Source organism: Dendrobates tinctorius, unplaced genomic scaffold (genome assembly GCF_039654945.1).
Source record: "Dendrobates tinctorius isolate UK_male_01 unplaced genomic scaffold, ASM3965494v1 ptg000071l, whole genome shotgun sequence".
NCBI lineage: Eukaryota > Metazoa > Chordata > Amphibia > Anura > Dendrobatidae > Dendrobates > Dendrobates tinctorius.
In genome coordinates this window covers 12,996,504-13,019,568 of record NW_027361739.1, presented here as the reverse complement: position 1 = coordinate 13,019,568, position 23,065 = coordinate 12,996,504, and the positions used below count along the sequence as shown (strand labels likewise).

The window sequence follows — 23,065 nt, the reverse complement described above, 5'->3', positions numbered from 1 at the left end:
TTTTTCACAATAGCTGTCACTTCACAGTCAGTTTTTCTATGCACTATCATTAGAGACAGTGGATGGAAAAAGGCATAGTCACTCTGAGGTCTCCTAGGACGCTATCCATCATCTTCCAACCTCTTTCACTCAAACTAGTGGTTGGTGCAGGAAATAAAAGTATTAGTGTGACCTTAAATATACAATGTGAGGAGGACGTGCCAAGAGATAGTGGGGTAACTACTCCAAAAGAAGCTGTCTCGAATAACTAATCTTGCTGTTTAATGAATTATTAGTGGAAATCTTAGATTGTATTCATTTTGTGGTCAGTTTCCACCCTCTTCCTATTTATCATACACTTGAAATAGTCATTACTAGATAGTGATAACAGGGTGTGTAGTTAGTTCATCTGTACAATTCAGTTGTCTATGTCCAATTATGACACCTTCATAGAACTTACATCTCATCTTTTATTTACAATGTTTCAATATAATTCAATATAAATAATTGACTTGATTTATTTTCTTTGTACATTTTTACGCATTCCTCTAGGTCACACAAAGTGTAACAAAGCATAGTAATTTTATACATTTTTTTTTAACCAATAGTTATGTTCAAAAATTAACCCAGAGAAAGCACCATCCAGAGTACATATTGTGCACAGTAAATACCATCCAGAGGAGATACCACCCAGAGTACATACAATCCCGAGAGCATAACACCTAGAGTACATACTACCTAGAGTACATACTACACAGTGTACATACCACCCAGAGTAAATAATATTCAGAGTAAACACCACACAGTGTAAATAAATACCATCCAGAGAACATGCCAACCAGAGTAAATATGATCCAGAGTTCATATCATCCAGAGTAGACACCACCCAGAGTAAATGCTATCCAGAATGGACGTCACGCACAATATATTATCATAGGTAGGCACCACAGAAAGTAGACACTACCCAGAGTAGATGCAATACCGGGTATGCACTACCCATAGTAAAAAGGCAGCACACAGTTTGTTACAACCTAGAATATACATTATCTACAGCAGATATTTTGTGTATCGCTATTGAGGGTAGACACTGTTTAGAGAAAATAATACACAGAGAAGTAGCCACTCAGTGTTTACAGCATTAGGTGGTGACATGACCTAGAGTAGGTAACATCTAAGACAGTACCATCCAAAATAATCAAAACCCAGATTATCCAGAGTAAATGTCACCCTGAGAAGACACCAACTGGAGTAGCTATCACCCGGAGTACATACCATCCAAATTGTATTCCATTTAATGTAGATACAGATCAGATTAGATGTCACTACCTAGTGTAAATGCCATTCACTATATACATTATAAACAGTAAACACCACCCAAAGTAGACACCAACTAGGGTAGTCACCATTCAGAGTAGCTATCATCCAAAATAGAAACCTTCCCTGGAAGATATTATCCAAAGTAAAAGCTACCTGCACAAAACGTAATAAATTCCATTCAGATGATATTAAGTAGAGTAGGTGGCACCCAAAATAGAACCTTCCACAGTAAACACCACCTAGATTATACAATCTCTAGAGTAGACACCAATGAAAGTAGACATGCTCCAGAGTAAGCACCATCCAAAGTGTACACTAGTCAGAGTAGACACCAACCAGAGAAGCCATCACACACGGAAAACATAAGAGTTGGCATGACCCAAAATAGTTCCAATCCAGAGTACACATCATCCAAAGACCATACATAGTAGACACCACCCAGAGTGATCATCATCACTTGTTCTTCAGCAACCATTAAGAAACTTCCAGTTGATCCTTAGTACAGCAAGGTATCTTTCTTGGCACTTCAGCAACAACCCTGTCTATATGCTGATTGTTCTAGTAGAAAAGAGATTGTCAGCAGGTTTCACTGGAAATGTTGAGCTTGGTGAACAGAAATCTCATGACTGTGATCAGTATATCTTCTCTCCCAGCTGGCATGTGTTAATCCCTGTGGTGGTATCCTATGAATAATTATATGTAACCATACAAATACTATATACTGTAGTTTTATCATGAAATTTGCCATATAAGAGATCAATAAAGATACTGACGTAACTGATGTCATGACTATGTGACAGTTCTGGGCAGAAGGTAAATTACCGGGAGGCTGGTGGCTGAACAACATTTTACCCAATAGGAAATAATAGATTCACATATAATATACATCACTCCATGTACAAACAGAATATTATAGTTACAGTATATTTATATATCCTTTTAAAAAAAAAATTGTAAACTTTATTTACACATTATTTACAATGCAATCACAATGAGATTATCCAGATAAGGATTGGTCAATATACCCACAATGCATTTCACTAACTATGGTGGTCGCTTATATGTCTGAGTCAACCATGCTATTTACAATGAGGGTAACAAGGAGAAGATTTTGGTGCTGATTTATCAAATCAAAGGATTAAATGAAGTAGTTACCCAAAGCAATCAATCTAATACCAGATATGGTTATTATGGGAAATCTGATTGGTTGCTATGGACAAGAAAGCCTAATTATCGCACCTTATTTCCCCATCTGGTCCACCATTATTATTCAGATTTCTGATGGTGATGAATGATCACTTTGCCAGGTATAGCAGAGTTGGGAGATAAAGACTAGATGACAGATTTCTCGGGCAATAAATAACATCTGACTTTATGGGCTTTTTGTAGTAAGACCCCTGCTGTCACAACCTTTTTGTTAAACGTGTTAACAAAATCAATAACAACCTCAACTCTGCTACATATGTATACTAGAAGCAGTAAAACTCTAAAAAGGAACATTAAACTTAGAATGATTAAATTAAATAAGAAATATACCTGTCCTCATTTATTTTGTTTCATCCTGAAACAGCCTTGTGGAACTCCTCCATTTTTGATTGACAGCTAACTGAAGCCCTGCCCATTTAGCCAAGAGGCGGAGATTAGTGATATTTTGCCCTATTGCAGACAGAGCAGAGGGGGGAGGCTCCTGCTGCAGCAGATTTCTTGCAGAGACATGGAGAATAATTAGGAAGGAGAGGGGTGACAAATAATGTGGTACAAAATAAGATTAAAGAAAGACGAAAAGATTAAGATAGGATGCACTGGGTTATTTTTTCATTTTTTGTGTGCATATGTTTAGTGTTCCATATAGTAAGAAGAAGGCATCCAGTAAAAAATACACTGAATACCTGACATTTTTTTCCTAAGGGAATTGGCACCAATTCCAGATTAGTTGTGACATTATTTACATTTTATTATTTCATCTACAAGGGAAGCATCAATTACACACATTGGAAGCAGCCATATTGTGGATTTCATTCATAATGATAATAGAGTATGATTAACCATGAGTTTAACCCTAATCCATAATCTTAAATGGATTGTCCACTACCTGGACAACTCCTCTTAAATGAAATAGTCCCCTTTGAAAAAATTAAGCTTAGATACACTAGGAGGATTAACTGACCTGGGAAGGGTACAGTGATATAATCCAATAGCCTAAAAGGGCAAAGCACCACAAATATGACCCCTCACTAACAGGTCATAAATAGTGTTGAGCATTCCGATACCGCAAGTATCGGGTATCGGCCGATACTTGCTGTATCGGAATTCCGATACCGACTTCCGATATTTTTTCAATATCGGAATTCGGCATCGGAATCGGAAGTTCAAAGCTGATTGACAGACTGACGTCATCATGATGCGCGGTGTGTGTGCATCATGATGCGCCGTCATTTCGGGCCTTCCGGGGGTCTCTGCCGGCCTGCCGGGGGGCTGTGTGGACTGCCCGGGGTCTGTACCGGCCTGCCGGGGGGCTGTGCCGGCCTGCCGGTGGTCTGTGCACCCTGTGGGGGTCTGTACCGGCCTGCCGGGGGGCTGTGCCGGCCTGCCGGGGGGCTGTGCAAGCATCGTCCGATGGGACTACAAGTCCCATCGGGCGATGCCTGCTACCATGACAGTGATTGACACATTAGCCAATGATGGGACAGTAGTAGTCCCATCATCCGGCTAATGTGTTAAATGTTAAAAAAAAAAATACATACATACAATACATACATACATACAATACATACATACATACAATACATACATACATACAATACATACATACATACAATACATACATACATACAATACATACAGTGGGGCAAAAAAGTATTTAGTCAGTCAGCAATAGTGCAAGTTCCACCACTTAAAAAGATGAGAGGCGTCTGTAATTTACATCATAGGTAGACCTCAACTATGGGAGACAAACTGAGAAAAAAAAATCCAGAAAATCACATTGTCTGTTTTTTTTTTCATTTTATTTGCATATTATGGTGGAAAATAAGTATTTGGTCAGAAACAAAATTTCATCTCAATACTTTGTGATATATCCTTTGTTGGCAATGACAGAGGTCAAACGTTTTCTGTAAGTCTTCACAAGGTTGCCACACACTGTTGTTGGTATGTTGGCCCATTCCTCCATGCAGATCTCCTCTAGAGCAGTGATGTTTTTGGCTTTTCGCTTGGCAACACGGACTTTCAACTCCCTGCAAAGGTTTTCTATAGGGTTGAGATCTGGAGACTGGCTAGGCCACTCCAGGACCTTGAAATGCTTCTTACGAAGCCACTCCTTCGTTGCCCTGGCGGTGTGCTTTGGATCATTGTCATGTTGAAAGACCCAGCCACGTTTCATCTTCAATGCCCTTGCTGATGGAAGGAGGTTTGCACTCAAAATCTCACGATACATGGCCCCATTCATTCTTTCATGTACCCGGATCAGTCGTCCTGGCCCCTTTGCAGAGAAACAGCCCCAAAGCATGATGTTTCCACCACCATGCTTTACAGTAGGTATGGTGTTTGATGGATGCAACTCAGTATTCTTTTTCCTCCAAACACGACAAGTTGTGTTTCTACCAAACAGTTCCAGTTTGGTTTCATCAGACCATAGGACATTCTCCAAAAACTCCTCTGGATCATCCAAATGCTCTCTAGCAAACTTCAGACGGGCCCTGACATGTACAGACTTAAGCAGTGGGACACGTCTGGCACTGCAGGATCTGAGTCCATGGTGGCGTAGTGTGTTACTTATGGTAGGCCTTGTTACATTGGTCCCAGCTCTCTGCAGTTCATTCACTAGGTCCCCCCGCGTGGTTCTGGGATTTTTGCTCACCATTCTTGTGATCATTCTGACCCCACGGGGTGGGATTTTGCGTGGAGCACCAGATCGAGGGAGATTATCAGTGGTCTTGTATGTCTTCCATTTTCTAATTATTGCTCCCACAGTTGATTTCTTCACTCCAAGCTGGTTGGCTATTGCAGATTCAGTCTTCCCAGCCTGGTGCAGGGCTACAATTTTGTTTCTGGTGTCCTTTGATAGCTCTTTGGTCTTCACCATAGTGGAGTTTGGAGTCAGACTGTTTGAGGGTGTGCACAGGTATCTTTTTATACTGATAACAAGTTTAAACAGGTGCCATTACTACAGGTAATGAGTGGAGGAAAGAGGAGACTCTTAAAGAAGAAGTTACAGGTCTGTGAGAGCCAGAAATCTTGTTTGCTTGTTTCTGACCAAATACTTATTTTCCACGATAATATGCAAATAAAATGAAAAAAAAACAGACAATGTGATTTTCTGGATTTTTTTTCTCAGTTTGTCTCCCATAGTTGAGGTCTACCTATGATGTAAATTACAGACGCCTCTCATCTTTTTAAGTGGTGGAACTTGCACTATTGCTGACAGACATAACCATACCAGACAACATAACCATACCAGACAACATAACCATACCAGACAACATAACCATACCAGACAACATAACCATACCAGACAACATAACGTAACATACTTACCAATACTTGTCACATTGTTCCCCGAAGCCATTGTCTTTTCCAGAATAAATATTAACATAACAAACCACAAAAATACTCACCCACGATCCGAAGCAGTCCACGAGTGTGTCCCACGACGATCTTGGGTAGAGAACTGCAGCATCAGATGATGCTGCCGTTCTCTACGGGCTGCAGGAATCCAATGACGGAAGGTAGGTATCCTTCCGCACTGTATTCCTCCGCCACTTAAAAAAAAAAGTCCCTAGTCTCACTTTATGCCATTGCTGCGTGGGAAATTCCCACACAGCAATGGCATAAAGTGAGACTAGGGACTTTTTTTTTTTTAAGTGGCGGAGGAATACAGTGCGGAAGGATACCTACCTTCCGTCATTGGATTCCTGCAGCCCGTAGAGAACGGCAGCAACAGCTGATGCTGCAGTTCTCTACCCAAGATCGTCGTGGGACACACTCGTGGACTGCTTCGGATCGTGGGTGAGTATTTTTGTGGTTTGTTATGTTAATATTTATTCCGGAAAAGACAATGGCTTCGGGGAACAATGTGACAAGTATTGGTAAGTATGTTACTCTATGTTATATGTACTGTATGTCTATGTATGTATTGTATGAATGTATTGTATGTATGTAGTATATATGTGGTATGTATGTAGCATGTATGTAGTATGTATGTAGCATGCATGTAGCATGCAGTATGTATGTAGCATGCATGTAGTATATATGTAGTATGTATGTAGCATGTAGTATGTATGTAGTATATATGTGGTATGTATGTAGTATATATGTGGTATGTATGTAGCATGTAGTATGTATGTAGCATGCATGTAGTATATATGTAGTATGTATGTAGTATATATGTAGTATGTATGTAGTATATATGTAGTATGTATGTTGCATGTAGTATTTATGTAGTATGAATGTAGCATGTATGTAGTATGTAGTATGAATGTAGCATGTATGTAGCATGCATGTAGTATGTATGTAGTATGTATGTAGCATGCAGTATGTATGTAGTATGTATGTAGTATATATGTGGTATGTATGTAGTATGTATGTAGTATGTATGTAGCATGCATGTAGTATGTATGTAGTATGTATGTAGCATGCAGTATGTATGTAGCATGCATGTAGTATATATGTAGTATGTATGTTGCATGTAGTATGTAGTATGAATGTAGCATGTATGTAGTATGTAGTATGAATGTAGCATGTATGTAGCATGCATGTAGTATGTATGTAGTATGTATGTAGCATGTATGTAGCATGCATGTAGTATGTATGTAGTATGTATGTAGTATGTATGTGGTATGTATGTAGCATGCAGTATGTATGTAGCATGCATGTAGTATATATGTAGTATGTATGTAGTATATATGTTGCATGTAGTATTTATGTAGTATGAATGTAGCATGTATGTAGCATGCATGTTGTATGTATGTAGCATGTAATTTTTTTTTTTTTTTTTTTTTTTTTTACATTTAACACATTAGCCGGATGATGGGACTACTACTGTCCCATCATTGGCTAATGTGTCAATCACTGTCATGGTAGCAGGCATCGCCCGATGGGACTTGTAGTCCCATCGGACGATGCCTGCACAGACCCCCGAAGCCTGCACAGACCACCGGCAGGCCGGCACAGACCACCGGCAGGCCGGCACAGACCACCGGCAGGCCGGCACAGACCCCCTGGCAGGCCGGCACAGACCCCCGAAAGGCCCGTACAGACCCCAGAGAGGCTGTACAAGGGCAGGAAAGGGTTTTTCTTATTCCGATACCGGAAGTCCCATAGACTTGAATGGGACTTCCGGTATCGGAATCGGCGATACCGATACTTTTTTTTAAAGATCGGCCGATACCATCCGATACGATACTTTGAAGTATCGGACGGTATCGCTCAACTCTAGTCATAAAACTTAGCCTTTATTGAATTAAATTAAAATGTATACCTTAGGGTATTGAATTAAAATACTTCATATTTGCCATATAGAAAAATTAATTTTGCCTATCTATAGTGTTAAAGATTTCACTCCGAGGTGTCATCCGCGGAGAGAAATGCAAATACTGATGCATAAAATTAACCATGTCCCTTCCAACATGTTTTACTGAATTCTTGGAGTCCTCAGAGGATGGGACAATGGCATGAAAAAATAAACTGCCATCTTATTGGGCATCTGACAGCAGAGCGTTGACAGACCCGGCAGCGATATCACCTTAACAACACCAGTGTGGGAGAGGAGTATGTGTTATTTATATTTTACAAGGAGGACTACTAAATTTAAAAATGAGTTATCCTGATAGTGGACAACCCCTTTAATTAGGCACATATGAATGGAAATTTAGACGCAATCACCAAAACATTGTTGTAACTTGGAGGTCTTGGGCAGCAATGTAAAACCTGCAATAGACCCTCAGTGTACAACAAGTCTTTTATAGTACTGATGCAATCTTATGTGGAAGAGGGACATCCGAGCCCCCTTCAGACATCAAATCTCAGGTCTGTACACTTTATTAAACCACAATATCACTTCTCGGAAATCACTTTATCAACTTTGTATAGACCACACAGGGAGGCGACTAGTTTGTGTAATTGACTGAACTGTCAGCTTGTACAACACAGATTTCAGTACATGACAGTAAAAATGCTCTCAAGTGGCAACAAATCGAGAAATCATGCAACGCTGTAGGTTGCGGTGGTATCTATACATTTCTCAGGAAAGTTGACTTTTTTAGATGGAAACCCATTGATGTCCTCCTGGATTCTGAGGTCATGGTCAGGACTCTCATGGGAACTGTCCTTCATGGCGCTGTAGTAGACAGGCACGTTGTACCTGGCGGCCTTTTCTGTCCTCTTTGGTCCACATTTGCACAGGTTTTTGAAGGCTGCCCGAAACTTTTGTGACATTAGGTTGTAGATGATGGGGTTAATGGCGCTGTTAAGGTAAATGCACAGTCTGCAGAATAGAAGGAACCAAACATTGAGGTATGGAGGATCCATGAAGGAATTTACCACCACCAGAGTACGATAGGGCATCCAGAGAAGGGCAAATAATATCACGACCACTGCCAACATCTTGGTTACCTAATAAGAAAAACATAAATGTGGTCAAAGAACTGAATATTACATCTAATCTAATAATGTAAGAATAAAGTTAAACGCGTTCTCCCGGATGATGAAGCTATCACTGATTCCTGCTTCTTTTCCAAAAACAGCACCATAGGTTGTTTATGTTCCTTCATACAGTATCCATTATTTCACAGAAAAGTGAGTATAGGTCATTCATTATATTAAAGTCTTTGGAACATACAGGAATAGAATATGTGTGATCAGCTGTCTTTGAGGGGGTTTTGACATCAGAGACTAACCATTTCAGAGAGTGAGAATGATATCACTCGCCTAAACCCTGTGGGTCCTGTATTTGGCAGATGACCCCGCAAACAGAAGAGCTATTGATGAATGACAATAGATGAATGGCTTAAGCCTGATAAAATGGAAACTGCTCACATAGAATGTATGAAAATAGGGGGGGAAGCCAGCACTGCTTAAGGTTCGGACGCATAAATTGGAGTGCATATGCACATAATGTCTAGCTGTATTCAAAAATGAGATATTTAGCAAAAAAATTGATCAATTCAATTGAGCCACCCCGCCGCGCCAAGGCAATCTCATATGGGGGGTCCTACTCTATATATTTTTAATAAATGCTGTGCCATTACGGCCTCCTAAATACATTTAGAGCATGACCACATCAAGTGCAATCTGTACCTGAACATTAATGGATCGCTCCCATGAAGCCAGATGAAGCAAGTGCAGATGAAGGCCAGCCAGGTCTGAACACAGACATATCAGGAATGGCCTCCACACATTGCCTGACCAGCAAACATAGATGAAGGGCGATGTTGGTCCAGACACAGGTGCACAATTAAATAAAGCTTGGGGCAGGGTGGGGCTGCCGTGTGTGTGCACAGCAGCCTAATCCATCACAATGAACACAGAAAAATTATGGCGGACATAACCAAGCGTGCACGGCAACAGTGGTGGTGAGCCACAAACCAACAACAAGAAAATAGGGGGGGAAGCCAGCACTGCTTAAGGTTCGGACGCATAAATTGGAGTGCATATGCACATAATGTCTAGCTGTATTCAAAAATGAGATATTTAGCAAAAAAATTGATCAATTCAATTGAGCCACCCCGCCGCGCCAAGGCAATCTCATATGGGGGGTCCTACTCTATATATTTTTAATAAATGCTGTGCCATTATGGCCTCCTAAATACATTTAGAGCATGACCACATCAAGTGCAATCTGTACCTGAACATTACTGGATCGCTCCCATGAAGCCAGATGAAGCAAGTGCAGATGAAGGCCAGCCAGGTCTGAACACAGACATATCAGGAATGGCCTCCACACATTGCCTGACCAGCAAACATAGATGAAGGGCGATGTTGGTCCAGACACAGGTGCACAATTAAATAAAGCTTGGGGCAGGGTGGGGCTGCCGTGTGTGTGCACAGCAGCCTAATCCATCACAATGAACACAGAAAAATTATGGCGGACATAACCAAGCGTGCACGGCAACAGTGGTGGTGAGCCACAAACCAACAACAAGAAAATAGGGGGGGAAGCCAGCACTGCTTAAGGTTCGGACGCATAAATTGGAGTGCATAAGCACATAATGTCTAGCTGTATTCAAAAATGAGATATTTAGCAAAAAAATTGATCAATTCAATTGAGCCACCCCGCCGCGCCAAGGCAATCTCATATGGGGGGTCCTACGCTATATATTTTTAATAAATGCTGTGCCATTACGGCCTCCTAAATACATTTAGAGCATGACCACATCAAGTGCAATCTGTACCTGAACATTGCTGGATCGCTCCCATGAAGCAAGTGCAGATGAAGGCCAGCCAGGTCTGAACACAGACATATCAGGAATGGCCTCCACACATTGCCTGACCAGCAAACATAGATGAAGGGCGATGTTGGTCCAGACACAGGTGCACAATTAAATAAAGCTTGGGGCAGGGTGGGGCTGCCGTGTGTGTGCACAGCAGCCTAATCCATCACAATGAACACAGAAAAATTATGGCGGACATAACCAAGCGTGCACGGCAACAGTGGTGGTGAGCCACAAACCAACAACAAGAAAATAGGGGGGGAAGCCAGCACTGCTTAAGGTTCGGACGCATAAATTGGAGTGCATATGCACATAATGTCTAGCTGTATTCAAAAATGAGATATTTAGCAAAAAAATTGATCAATTCAATTGAGCCACCCCGCCGCGCCAAGGCAATCTCATATGGGGGGTCCTACGCTATATATTTTTAATAAATGCTGTGCCATTACGGCCTCCTAAATACATTTAGAGCATGACCACATCAAGTGCAATCTGTACCTGAACATTGCTGGATCGCTCCCATGAAGCAAGTGCAGATGAAGGCCAGCCAGGTCTGAACACAGACATATCAGGAATGGCCTCCACACATTGCCTGACCAGCAAACATAGATGAAGGGCGATGTTGGTCCAGACACAGGTGCACAATTAAATAAAGCTTGGGGCAGGGTGGGGCTGCCGTGTGTGTGCACAGCAGCCTAATCCATCACAATGAACACAGAAAAATTATGGCGGACATAACCAAGCGTGCACGGCAACAGTGGTGGTGAGCCACAAACCAACAACAAGAAAATAGGGGGGGAAGCCAGCACTGCTTAAGGTTCGGACGCATAAATTGGAGTGCATATGCACATAATGTCTAGCTGTATTCAAAAATGAGATATTTAGCAAAAAAATTGATCAATTCAATTGAGCCACCCCGCCGCGCCAAGGCAATCTCATATGGGGGGTCCTACTCTATATATTTTTAATAAATGCTGTGCCATTACGGCCTCCTAAATACATTTAGAGCATGACCACATCAAGTGCAATCTGTACCTGAACATTACTGGATCGCTCCCATGAAGCCAGATGAAGCAAGTGCAGATGAAGGCCAGCCAGGTCTGAACACAGACATATCAGGAATGGCCTCCACACATTGCCTGACCAGCAAACATAGATGAAGGGCGATGTTGGTCCAGACACAGGTGCACAATTAAATAAAGCTTGGGGCAGGGCGGGGCTGCCGTGTGTGTGCACAGCAGCCTAATCCATCACAATGAACACAGAAAAATTATGGCGGACATAACCAAGCGTGCACGGCAACAGTGGTGGTGAGCCACAAACCAACAACAAGAAAATAGGGGGGGAAGCCAGCACTGCTTAAGGTTCGGACGCATAAATTGGAGTGCATATGCACATAATGTCTAGCTGTATTCAAAAATGAGATATTTAGCAAAAAAATTGATCAATTCAATTGAGCCACCCCGCCGCGCCAAGGCAATCTCATATGGGGGGTCCTACTCTATATATTTTTAATAAATGCTGTGCCATTACGGCCTCCTAAATACATTTAGAGCATGACCACATCAAGTGCAATCTGTACCTGAACATTACTGGATCGCTCCCATGAAGCCAGATGAAGCAAGTGCAGATGAAGGCCAGCCAGGTCTGAACACAGACATATCAGGAATGGCCTCCACACATTGCCTGACCAGCAAACATAGATGAAGGGCGATGTTGGTCCAGAATGGCACATTGAATAAATAAAAATGTAGAGTAGGACCCCCCATATGAGATTGCCTTGGCGTGGCGGGGTGGCTCAATATATTGATCAATATTTTGCTAAATGTCTCATTTTGAATGCAGTAAGATATGTGCATATGCACCTCATGTTATGCGTTCTGACCACTGGCAGTGCTGGCTCTTCTCTTTTTTTATAGAATGTATGACCTTTATTCTTCCTCGATATTAGTGATATTCCTCCACTTTCCTTTGAAAACATTCTGGTAAGTTTGATTGCTTTCTATGAAATTTTCCCTAATTTGCGTGATTGTGAGTTTCAATGGGGATATGGACTAACATGAGTCATGATAAATGACATACTGTATGTGAAGTACTGCCAGACATGTTGGTGTTATATATGCCTTAGGTAGGGAACATATTTCCCATGTAGCTACCATCTAAGAATGTGTTTTCCAGGTGGTATATCTTTATCATTTTCCAGTTCGTGACACTGTTTTTTGGTGAAGTCAGTGAAGCTGTAGGAGCAAGATTTTAAAATGTGCAAGACTAAGAGAAAGAAATATTAGCTGTCACTTCTCCACCAAAAATCTTAAAAATGGAAAGATCAATCAAGCTTTATGGAAAAAAAAACCCTTTACTTGTTTCTTACACTCCAATACTTTCTGCTTTCCTGCCAATAGTAATATGCCAAGATCAGATTGTCAAAAATTTTAGGAGAAACAATTTATAAATGTCTTGTCAATAAAAACAATCAAAGGAGAAAAATAATCAACTATTGAATTCACAATCACACTGACTACAGATGGCTATTCTTAGTAAGCACACACCTGTTTTCTGTTTGGAAGTGATGGTCAGTCTTTTGATATTTGAATACATAGGCTCTCTGACAGAGCACTCCACCCTTCAGCCTCTAGCAGTTTTAATCACAACAGGATCCTACCATATAATTGTAGGCTATCAGCCCATGAGAGGTCTCACATTATGATAGGTCCCAGCAACCAGAATCTCCTAATCGTGGCTGCCGGGTACACATGAATTGGCCAATTTATATGCTAAGTATTCTCAATTTTTCCCATTTTCTTTATAACCTATAAAGTTAGGAGTGTTGAGAAGGTGAGGAATATGAAGAAATGTGGAATGCTGGTAAGTATAGTTCATTACTGCAATAAATGATGTAGGACATAGCTAACTGCTTCCCCTAACTGTGGGCCAATAGAACGTACACAATGGTAGTAAGTCTTATTTCACATTTTAGCAGTGGTCCCTGGGGAATGATTCTCCTATTTGGATGCTCACTAGAGTTGAGCGAAACAGGTCGAAAAAATTGAAAAGTCGCCGACTTTCGCCAAAGTCGGGTTTCATGAAAAGAAACCCGACCTTAGCGTGAGGTCGGCCATGAGGTAAGCGACTTTAGCGCCAATGTCGCGTTTCAAAAGATGCTTGAGCGCCCTTTTTGCAGCAAATCAGGAAGAACGGAAACTGTGGGCAACGTGATGACATAGGCAGCGGTCACCACCATCTTGGAGAAGGGCATGCAAATAAACAGGGCCTGACTGAATCCCACAGTGTCCTGAAGTGTAGAGACATTCTAATTCTCCACAGTCCTCTATACACCCTTCTAACAGCATAGAGAATCTGCCTGTCATATTGCGGTGTTAAATAAACAGGGCCTGACTGAATCCCACAGTGACCTGAAGTGTAGAGACATTCCAATTCTCCACAGTCCTCTATACACCGTTCTAACAGCATAGAGAATCTGCCTGTCATATTGTGGTGTTAAATAAACAGGGCCTGACTGAATCTCACAGTGTCCTGAAGTGTAGAGACATTCCAATTCTACACAGTCCTCTATACACCCTTCTAACAGCATAGAGAATCTGCCTGTCATATTGCAGTGTTAAATAAACAGGGCCTGACTGAATCCCACAGTGTCCTGAAGTGTAGAGACATTCCAATTCTACACAGTACTCTATACACACTTCTAACAGCATAGAGAATCTGCCTGTCATATTTCGATGTTAAATAAACAGGGCCTGACTGAATCCCACAGTGTCCTGAAGTGTACAGACATTCCAATTCTACACAGTCCTCTAAAAACCCTTCTAACAGCAAAGAGAATCTGCATGTCATATTGCGGTGCTAAATAAACAGGGCCTGACTGAATATCACAGTGTCCTGAAGTGTAGAGACAATCCAATTCTCCACAGTCCTCTATACACCCTTCTAGCAGCATAGAGAATCTGCCTGTCATATTTCAATGTTAAATAAACAGGGCCTGACTGAATCCCACAGTGTCCTCAAGTGTAGAGACATTCCAATTCTACACAGTCCTCTATACACCCTTCTAACAGCATAGAGAATCTGCCTGTCATATTGCGGTGTTAAATAAACAGGGCCTGACTGAATTCCACAGTATCCTGAATTGTAGAGACATTCCAATTCTACACAGTCCTCTGTACACCCTTCTAACAGCATAGAGAATCTGCCTGTCATATTGTCATGTTAAAAAAACAGGGCCTGACTGAATCCCACAGTGTCCTGAAGTGTAGAGACATTCCAATTCTCCACAGTCCTCTATACACTCTTCTAACAGCATAGAGAATCTGCCTGTCATATTGCGGTGTTAAATAAACAGGGCCTGACTGAATCCCACAGTGTCCTGAAGTGTAGAGACATTCCAATTCTCCACAGTCCACTATACACCCTTTTAACAGCATAGAGAATCTGCCTGTCATATTGCGGTTTTAAATAAACAGGGCCTGACTGAATTCCACAGTGTCCTGAAGTGTAGAGACATTCCAGGTCTCCACAGTCCTCTATACACCTTTCTAACAGCATAGAGAATCTGCCTGACATATTGCGATGTTAAATAACCAGGGCCTGACTGAATCTCACAGTGTCCTGAAGTGTAGAGACATTCCGATTCTACACAGTCCTCTATACACCCTTCTAACAGCATAGAGAATCTGCCTGTCATATTGCGATGTTAAATAAACAGGGCCTGACTGAATCCCACAGTGTCCTGAAGTGTAGAGACATTCCAATTCTCCACAGTCCGCTATACACTCTTCTAACAGCATAGAGAATCTGCCTGTCATATTGCGGTGTTAAATAAACAGGGCCTGACTGAATCCCACAGTGTCCTGAAGTGTAGAGACATTCCAATTCTCCACAGTCCACTATACACCCTTTTAACAGCATAGAGAATCTGCCTGTCATATTGCGGTTTTAAATAAACAGGGCCTGACTGAATTCCACAGTGTCCTGAAGTGTAGAGACATTCCAGTTCTCCACAGTCCTCTATACACCTTTCTAACAGCATAGAGAATCTGCCTGTCATATTGTGGTGTTAAATAAACAGGGCCTGACTGAATCCCACAGTGTCCTGAAGTGTAGAGACATTCCAATTCTCCACAGTCCTCTATACACCTTTCTAACAGCATAGAGAATCTGCCTGTCATATTGCGGTGTTAAATAAACAGGGCCTGACTGAATCACACAGTCTCCTGAAGTGTAGAGACATTCCAATTCTACACAGTACTATATACACCCTTCTAACAGCATAGAGAATCTGCCTGTCATATTTCGATGTTAAATAAACAGGGCCTGACTGAATCCCACAGTGTCCTGAAGTGTAGAGACATTCCAATTCTACACAGTCCTCTAAACACCGTTCTAACACCATAAAGAATCTGCCTGTCATATTGCGGTGTTAAATAAACAGGGCCTGACTGAATCCCACAGTGTCCTGAAGTGTAGAGACATTCCAATTCTCCACAGTCCTCTATACACCCTTCTAACAGCATAGAGAATCTGCCTGTCATATTGCGGTGTTAAATAAACAGGGCCTGACTGAATCCCACAGTGTCCTGAAGTGTAGAGACATTCCAATTCTCCACAGTCCTCTATACACCCTTCTAACAGCATAGAGAATCTGCCTGTCATATTGCGGTGTTAAATAAACAGGGCCTGACTGAATCACACAGTCTCCTGAAGTGTAGAGACTTTCCAATTCTACACAGTCCTCTATACACCCTACTAACAGCATAGAGAATTTGCCTGTCATATTGCAGTGTTAACTAAACAGGGCCTGACTGAAACCCACAGTGTCCTGAAGCGTAGAGACATTCCAATTCTACACAGTACTATATACACCCTTCTAACAGCATAGAGAATCTGCCTGTCATATTTCGATGTTAAATAAACAGGGCCTGACTGAATCCCACAGTGTCCTGAAGTGTAGAGACATTCCAATTCTACACAGTCCTCTAAACACCCTTCTAACAGCATAGAGAATCTGCCTGTCATATTGCGGTGTTAAATAAACAGGGCCTGACTGAATCCCACAGTGTCCTGAAGTGTAGAGACATTCCAATTGTCCACAGTCCTCTATACATCCTTCTAACAGCATAGAGAATCTGCCTGTCATATTGCGGTGTTAAATAAACAGGGCCTGACTGAACCCCACAGTGTCCTGAAGTGTAGAGACATTCCAATTCTCCACAGTCCTCTATACACCCTTCTAACAGCATAGAGAATCTGCCTGTCATATTGCGGTGTTAAATATACAGGGCCTGACTGAATCCCACAGTGTCCTAAAGTGTAGAGACATTCCAATTCTCCACAGTCCACTCTACACCCTTTTAACAGCATAGAGAATCTGCCTGTCATATTGCGGTGTTAAATAAACAGGGCCTGACTGAATTCCACAGTATCCTGAAGTGTAGAGACATTCCAATTCTCCACAGACCTCTATACACCTTTCTAACAGCATAGAGAATCTGCCTGTCATATTGCGGTGTTAAATAACCAGGGCCTGACTGAATCTCACAGTGTCCTGAAGTTTAGAGAAATTCCAATTCTACACAGTCCTCTATACACCCTTCTAACAGCATAGAGAATCTGCCTGTCATATTGCGGTTTTAAATAAACAGGGCCTGACTGAATTCCACAGTGTCCTGAAGTGTAGAGACTTTCCAATTCTACACAGTCCTCTATACACTTTTCTAACAGCATAGAGAATCTGCCTGTCATATTGCAGTGTTAAATAAACAGGGCCTGACTGAATCCCACAGTGTCCTGAAGTGTAGAGACATTCCAATTCTACACAGTACTATATACACCCTTCTAACAGCATAGAGAATCTGCCTGTCATATTTCGATGTTAAATAAACAGGGCCTGACTGAATCCCACAGTGTCCTGAAGTGTAGAGACATTACAATTCTACACAGTCCTCTAAACACCCTTTTAACAGCATAGAGAATCTGCCTGTCATATTGCGGTGTTAAATAAACAGGGCCTGACTGAATTCCACAGTATCCTGAAGTGTAGAGACATTCCAATTCTCCACAGACCTCTATACACCTTTCTAACAGCATAGAGAATCTGCCTGTCATATTGCGGTGTTAAATAACCAGGGCCTGACTGAATCTCACAGTGTCCTGAAGTTTAGAGAAATTCCAATTCTACACAGTCCTCTATACACCCTTCTAACAGCATAGAGAATCTGCCTGTCATATTGCGGTTTTAAATAAACAGGGCCTGACTGAATTCCACAGTGTCAAGAAGTGTAGAGACTTTCCAATTCTACACAGTCCTCTATACACTCTTCTAACAGCATAGAGAATCTGCCTGTCATATTGCAGTGTTAAATAAACAGGGCCTGACTGAATCCCACAGTGTCCTGAAGTGTAGAGACATTCCAATTCTACACAGTACTATATACACCCTTCTAACAGCATAGAGAATCTGCCTGTCATATTTCGATGTTAAATAAACAGGGCCTGACTGAATCCCACAGTGTCCTGAAGTGTAGAGACATTACAATTCTACACAGTCCTCTAAACACCCTTCTAGCAGCATAGAGAATCTGCCTGTCATATTGCGGTGTTAAATAAACAGGGCCTGACTGAATCCCACAGTGTCCAGAAGTGTAGAGACATTCCAATTCTACACAGTCCTCTATACACCCTTCTAACAGCATAGAGAATCTGCCTGTCATATTGCGGTGTTAAATAAACAGGGCCTGACTGAATCCCACAGTGTCCTGAAGTGTAGAGACATTCCAATTCTCCACAGTCCTCTGTACACCCTTCTAACAGCATAGAGAATCTGCCTGTCATATTGCGGTGTTTAATAAACAGGGCCTGACTGAATCCCACAGTGTCCTGAAGTGTAGAGACATTCCAATTCTACACAGTCCTCTATACATCCTTCTAACAGCATAGAGAATCTGCCTGTCATATTGTGGTGTTAAATAAATAGGGCCTGACTGAATCCCACAGTGTCCTGAAGTGTAGAGACATTCCAATTCTCCACAGTCCTCTATACACCCTTCTAACAGCATAGAGAATCTGCCTGTCATATTGCGGTGTTAAATAAACAGGGCCTGACTGAACCCCACAGTGTCCTGAAGTGTAGAGACATTCCAATTCTCCACAGTCCTCTATACACCCTTCTAACAGCATAGAGAATCTGCCTGTCATATTGCGGTGTTAAATAAACAGGGCCTGACTGAATCCCACAATGTACTGAAGTGTAGAGACATTCCAATTCTCCACAGTCCTCTATACACCCTTCTAACAGCATAGAGAATCTGTCTGTCATATTGCGGTGTTAAATAAACAGGGCCTGACTGAATCACACAGTCTCCTGAAGTGTAGAGACTTTCCAATTCTACACAGTCCTCTATACACCCTTCTAACAGCATAGAGAATCTGCCTGTCATATTGCAGTGTTAAATAAACAGGGCCTGACTGAATCCCACAGTGTCCTGAAGTGTAGAGACATTCCAATTCTACACAGTACTATATACACCCTTCTAACAGCATAGAGAATCTGCCTGTCATATTTCGATGTTAAATAAACAGGGCCTGACTGAATCCCACAGTGTCCTGAAGTGTAGAGACATTCCAATTCTACACAGTCCTCTAAACACCCTTCTAACAGCATAGAGAATCTGCCTGTCATATTGCGGTGTTAAATAAACAGGGCCTGACTGAATCCCACAGTGTCCTGAAGTGTAGAGACATTCCAATTCTCCACAGTCCTCTATACACCCTTCTAGCAGCATAGAGAATCTGCCTGTCATATTGCGGTGTTAAATAAACAGGGCCTGACTGAATCCCACAATGTCCAGAAGTGTAGAGACATTCCAATTCTACACAGTCCTCTATACACCCTTCTAACAGCATAGAGAATCTGCCTGTCATATTGCGGTGTTAAATAAACAGGGCCTGACTGAATCCCACAGTGTCCTGAAGTGTAGAGACATTCCAATTCTCCACAGTCCTCTATACACCCTTCTAACAGCATAGAGAATCTGCCTGTCATATTGCGGTGTTTAAAAAACAGGGCCTGACTGAATCCCACAGTGTCCTGAAGTGTAGAGACATTCCAATTCTACACAGTCCTCTATACACCCTTCTAACAGCATAGAGAATCTGCCTGTCATATTGCGGTGTTAAATAAACAGGGCCTGACTGAATCCCACAGTGTCCTGAAGTGTAGAGACATTCCAATTCTCCACATTCCTCTAAACACCCTTCTAACAGCATAGAGAATCTGCCTGTCATATTGCGGTGTTAAATAAACAGGGCCTTACTGAACCCCACAGTGTCCTGAAGTGTAGAGACATTCCAATTCTACACAGTCCTCTATACACCCTTCTAACAGCATAGAGAATCTGCCTGTCATATTGCGGTGTTAAATAAACAGGGCCTGACTGAATGCCACAGTGTCCTGAAGTGTAGAGACATTCCAATTCTACACAGTCCTCTATACACCCTTCTAATAGCATAGAGAATCTGCCTGTCATATTGCGATGTTAAATAAACAGGGCCTGACTGAATCCCACAGTGTCCTGAAGTGTAGAGACATTCCAATTCTCCACAGTCCTCTATACACCCTTCTAACAGCATAGAGAATCTGCCTGTCATATTGCGGTGTTAAATAAACAGGGCATGACGGAATCCCACAGTGTCCTGAAGTGTAGAGACATTCCAATTCTACACAGTCCTCTATACACCCTTCTAACAGCATAGAGAATCTGCCTGTCATATTGCGGTGTTAAATAAACAGGGCCTGACGGAATCCCACAGTGTCCTGGAGTGTAGAGACATTCCAATTCTACACAGTCCTCTTTACACCCTTCTAACAGCATAGAGAATCTGCCTGTCATATTGCGGTGTTAAATAAACAGGGCCTGACTGAAACCCACAGTGTCCTGAAGTGTAGAGACATTCCAATTCTCAACAGTCCTCTATACACCTTTCTAACAGCATAGAGAATCTGCCTGTCATATTGCGGTGTTAAATAAACAGGGCCTGACTGAATCCCACAGTGTCCTGAAGTGTAGAGACATTCCAATTCTACACAGTCCTCTATACACCCTTCTAACAGCATAGAGAATCTGCCTGTCATATTGCGGTGTTAAATAAACAGGGCCTGACTGAATCCCACAGCGTCCTGAAGTGTAGAGACATTCCAATTCTCCACAGTCCTCTATAAACCCTTCTAACAGCATAGAGAATCTGCCTGTCATATTGCGATGTTAAATAAACAAGGCCTGACAGAATCCCACAGTGTCCTGAAGTATAGAGACTAGAGTTGAGCGAAACGGGTCGAAAAATTTCAAAAGTCGCCGACTTTTGGCAAAGTCGGGTTTCATGAAACGAAACCCGACCCTAGGATGAGGTCGGCCACGAGGTCGGCGACTTACGCGCCAAAGTCGCGTTTCAAAAGTTTGTTTTGCGCTCTTTTTCAGCCAATCAGGATCCACGGACACTGTGGGCAACGTGATGACATAGGCACGGGTCACCACCATCTTTCAGAAGGGCATGCAAGTGATTGGCTTGCTTTGGTGGGCGTCACAGGGGGTATAAAAGGGAGTGCATGCCGACCGCCATGTTACTCATGCTGATCTCAGAATAGAGAGATCTGCTGCTTCTGCTGATTTTGTATGGAGAGCGTTAGGCAGGGAAGAAGACACCAAAAACTGCTTCTGCTGCTAGCGATTTTGCCTGTACAACACACCAGTCACTGTGTGTGCAGTGCAAGGGGAGGCTATATAGTGGTGTATCAGTGGTGTTGGTTGTTGGGCTGCCTTCTAAGGCTTCCTGACATTCCTGCATTGCTGTTTACCCACTGCTCCGCAAACTGCTTTTTTTAAAGCAATCCCAATTTTTTTTTTTGTCCTGCTGAGAAGAAGAAAAAAAAACTGCTTCTGCTGCTAGCGATTTTGCCTGTACAACACACCAGTCACTGTGCAGTGCAAGGGGAGGCTATATAGTGGTGTATCAGTGGTGTTGGTTGTTGGGCTGCCTTCTAAGGCTTCCTGACATTCCTGCATTGCTGTTTACCCACTGCTCCGCAAACTGCTTTTTTAAAAGCAATACCAATTTTTTTTTTTTGTCCTGCTGAGAAGAAGAAAAAAAAACTGCTTCTGCTGCTAGCGATTTTGCCTGTACAACACACCAGTCACTGTGCAGTTCAAGGGGAGGCTATATAGTGGTGTATCAGTGGTGTTGGTTGTTCGGCTGCCTTCTAAGTCTTCCTGACATTCCTGCATTGCTGTTTACCCAAGGCTCCGCAAACTGCTTTTTTAAAAGCAATCCCAATTTTTTTTTTTTTCCTGCTGAGGTACTGATCGTGCATTTTTTCACACCATACAGCGGTGTACGCTCCTCACACAGTACCGTGTAACGGCTGTTATCACAGCCACAGTGAAGCTATCAGTGTGTCACTCTGTGAGAATAAGTCGAGGACATGTTCCGTTCCTACAGACCTGCACTCTAGGGAGATTCCTATTCTGCCCAATTCTACATACACCTTGTAGTTTGTGATACACTAGCTAATTTCTGCCTGTGACATAGCACTCAGATATTCAGTGGGCCTCACACAATCCATAAGTGTCCAGTGTCCACAAGTGTGTGCAGAAATTAAAAATCTCCCTTATCCTCTAGTGACTTTGGTCACAGCTCTGCCATCGAGCCTGTGACAGAGCGCTCAGATATTCAGTGGGCCTCACACAATCCATAAGTGTCCAGTGTCCACAAGTGTGTGCAGAAATTAAAAATCTCCCTTATCCTCTAGTCACTTTGGTCACAGCTCTGCCATCGAGCCTGTGACAGAACGCTCAGATACTCAGTGGGCCTCACACAATCCATAAGTGTCCAGTGTCCACAAGTGTCTGCAGAAATTAAAAATCTCCCTTATCCTCTAGTCACTTTGGTCACAGCTCTGCCATCGAGCCTGTGACAGAGCGCTCAGATACTCAGTGGGCCTCACACAATCCATAAGTGTCCAGTGTCCACAAGTGTGTGCAGAAATTAAAAATCTCCCTTATCCTCTAGTCACTTTGGTCACAGCTCTGCCATCGAGCCTGTGACAGAGCGCTCAGATACTCAGTGGGCGTCACACAATCCATAAGTGTCCAGTGTCCACAAGTGTGTGCAGAAATTAAAAATCTCCCTTATCCTCTAGTCACTTTGGTCACAGCTCTGCCATCGAGCCTGTGACAGAGCGCTGAGATACTCAGTGGGCCTCACACAATCCATAAGTGTCCAGTGTCCACAAGTGAGTGCAGAAATTAAAAATCTCCCTTATCCTCTAGTCACTTTGG

The 23,065-nt window shown here is 42.3% G+C and overlaps 1 protein-coding gene across 4 annotated transcripts in view; it reads right to left on the bottom strand.

Annotated features, from left to right (window-relative positions):
• Positions 1–8,315: 8,315 nt before the first annotated feature.
• The window catches only part of LOC141096044 (thyrotropin-releasing hormone receptor-like), a 168,904-nt gene continuing 154,154 nt past the window's right edge, over positions 8,316–23,065 (bottom strand). The window contains exons 1-2 of one of the 4 annotated variants that reach the window (XR_012233559.1): positions 10,136–10,346; positions 8,766–8,904 (exon numbers count right to left, since the gene is read on the bottom strand). Coding sequence is in view for 1 of the 4 variants with exons in the window: in XM_073582413.1 (XP_073438514.1) it covers positions 8,494–8,904 (411 nt within the window). In the remaining 3 variants the exon portion in view is untranslated. Of the gene's footprint in view, positions 8,905–9,588; positions 10,043–10,135; positions 10,347–10,682; positions 11,675–23,065 lie in introns of those variants that run through there. The other 3 variants (XR_012233558.1, XR_012233560.1, XM_073582413.1) reach the window with 3 other exon arrangements.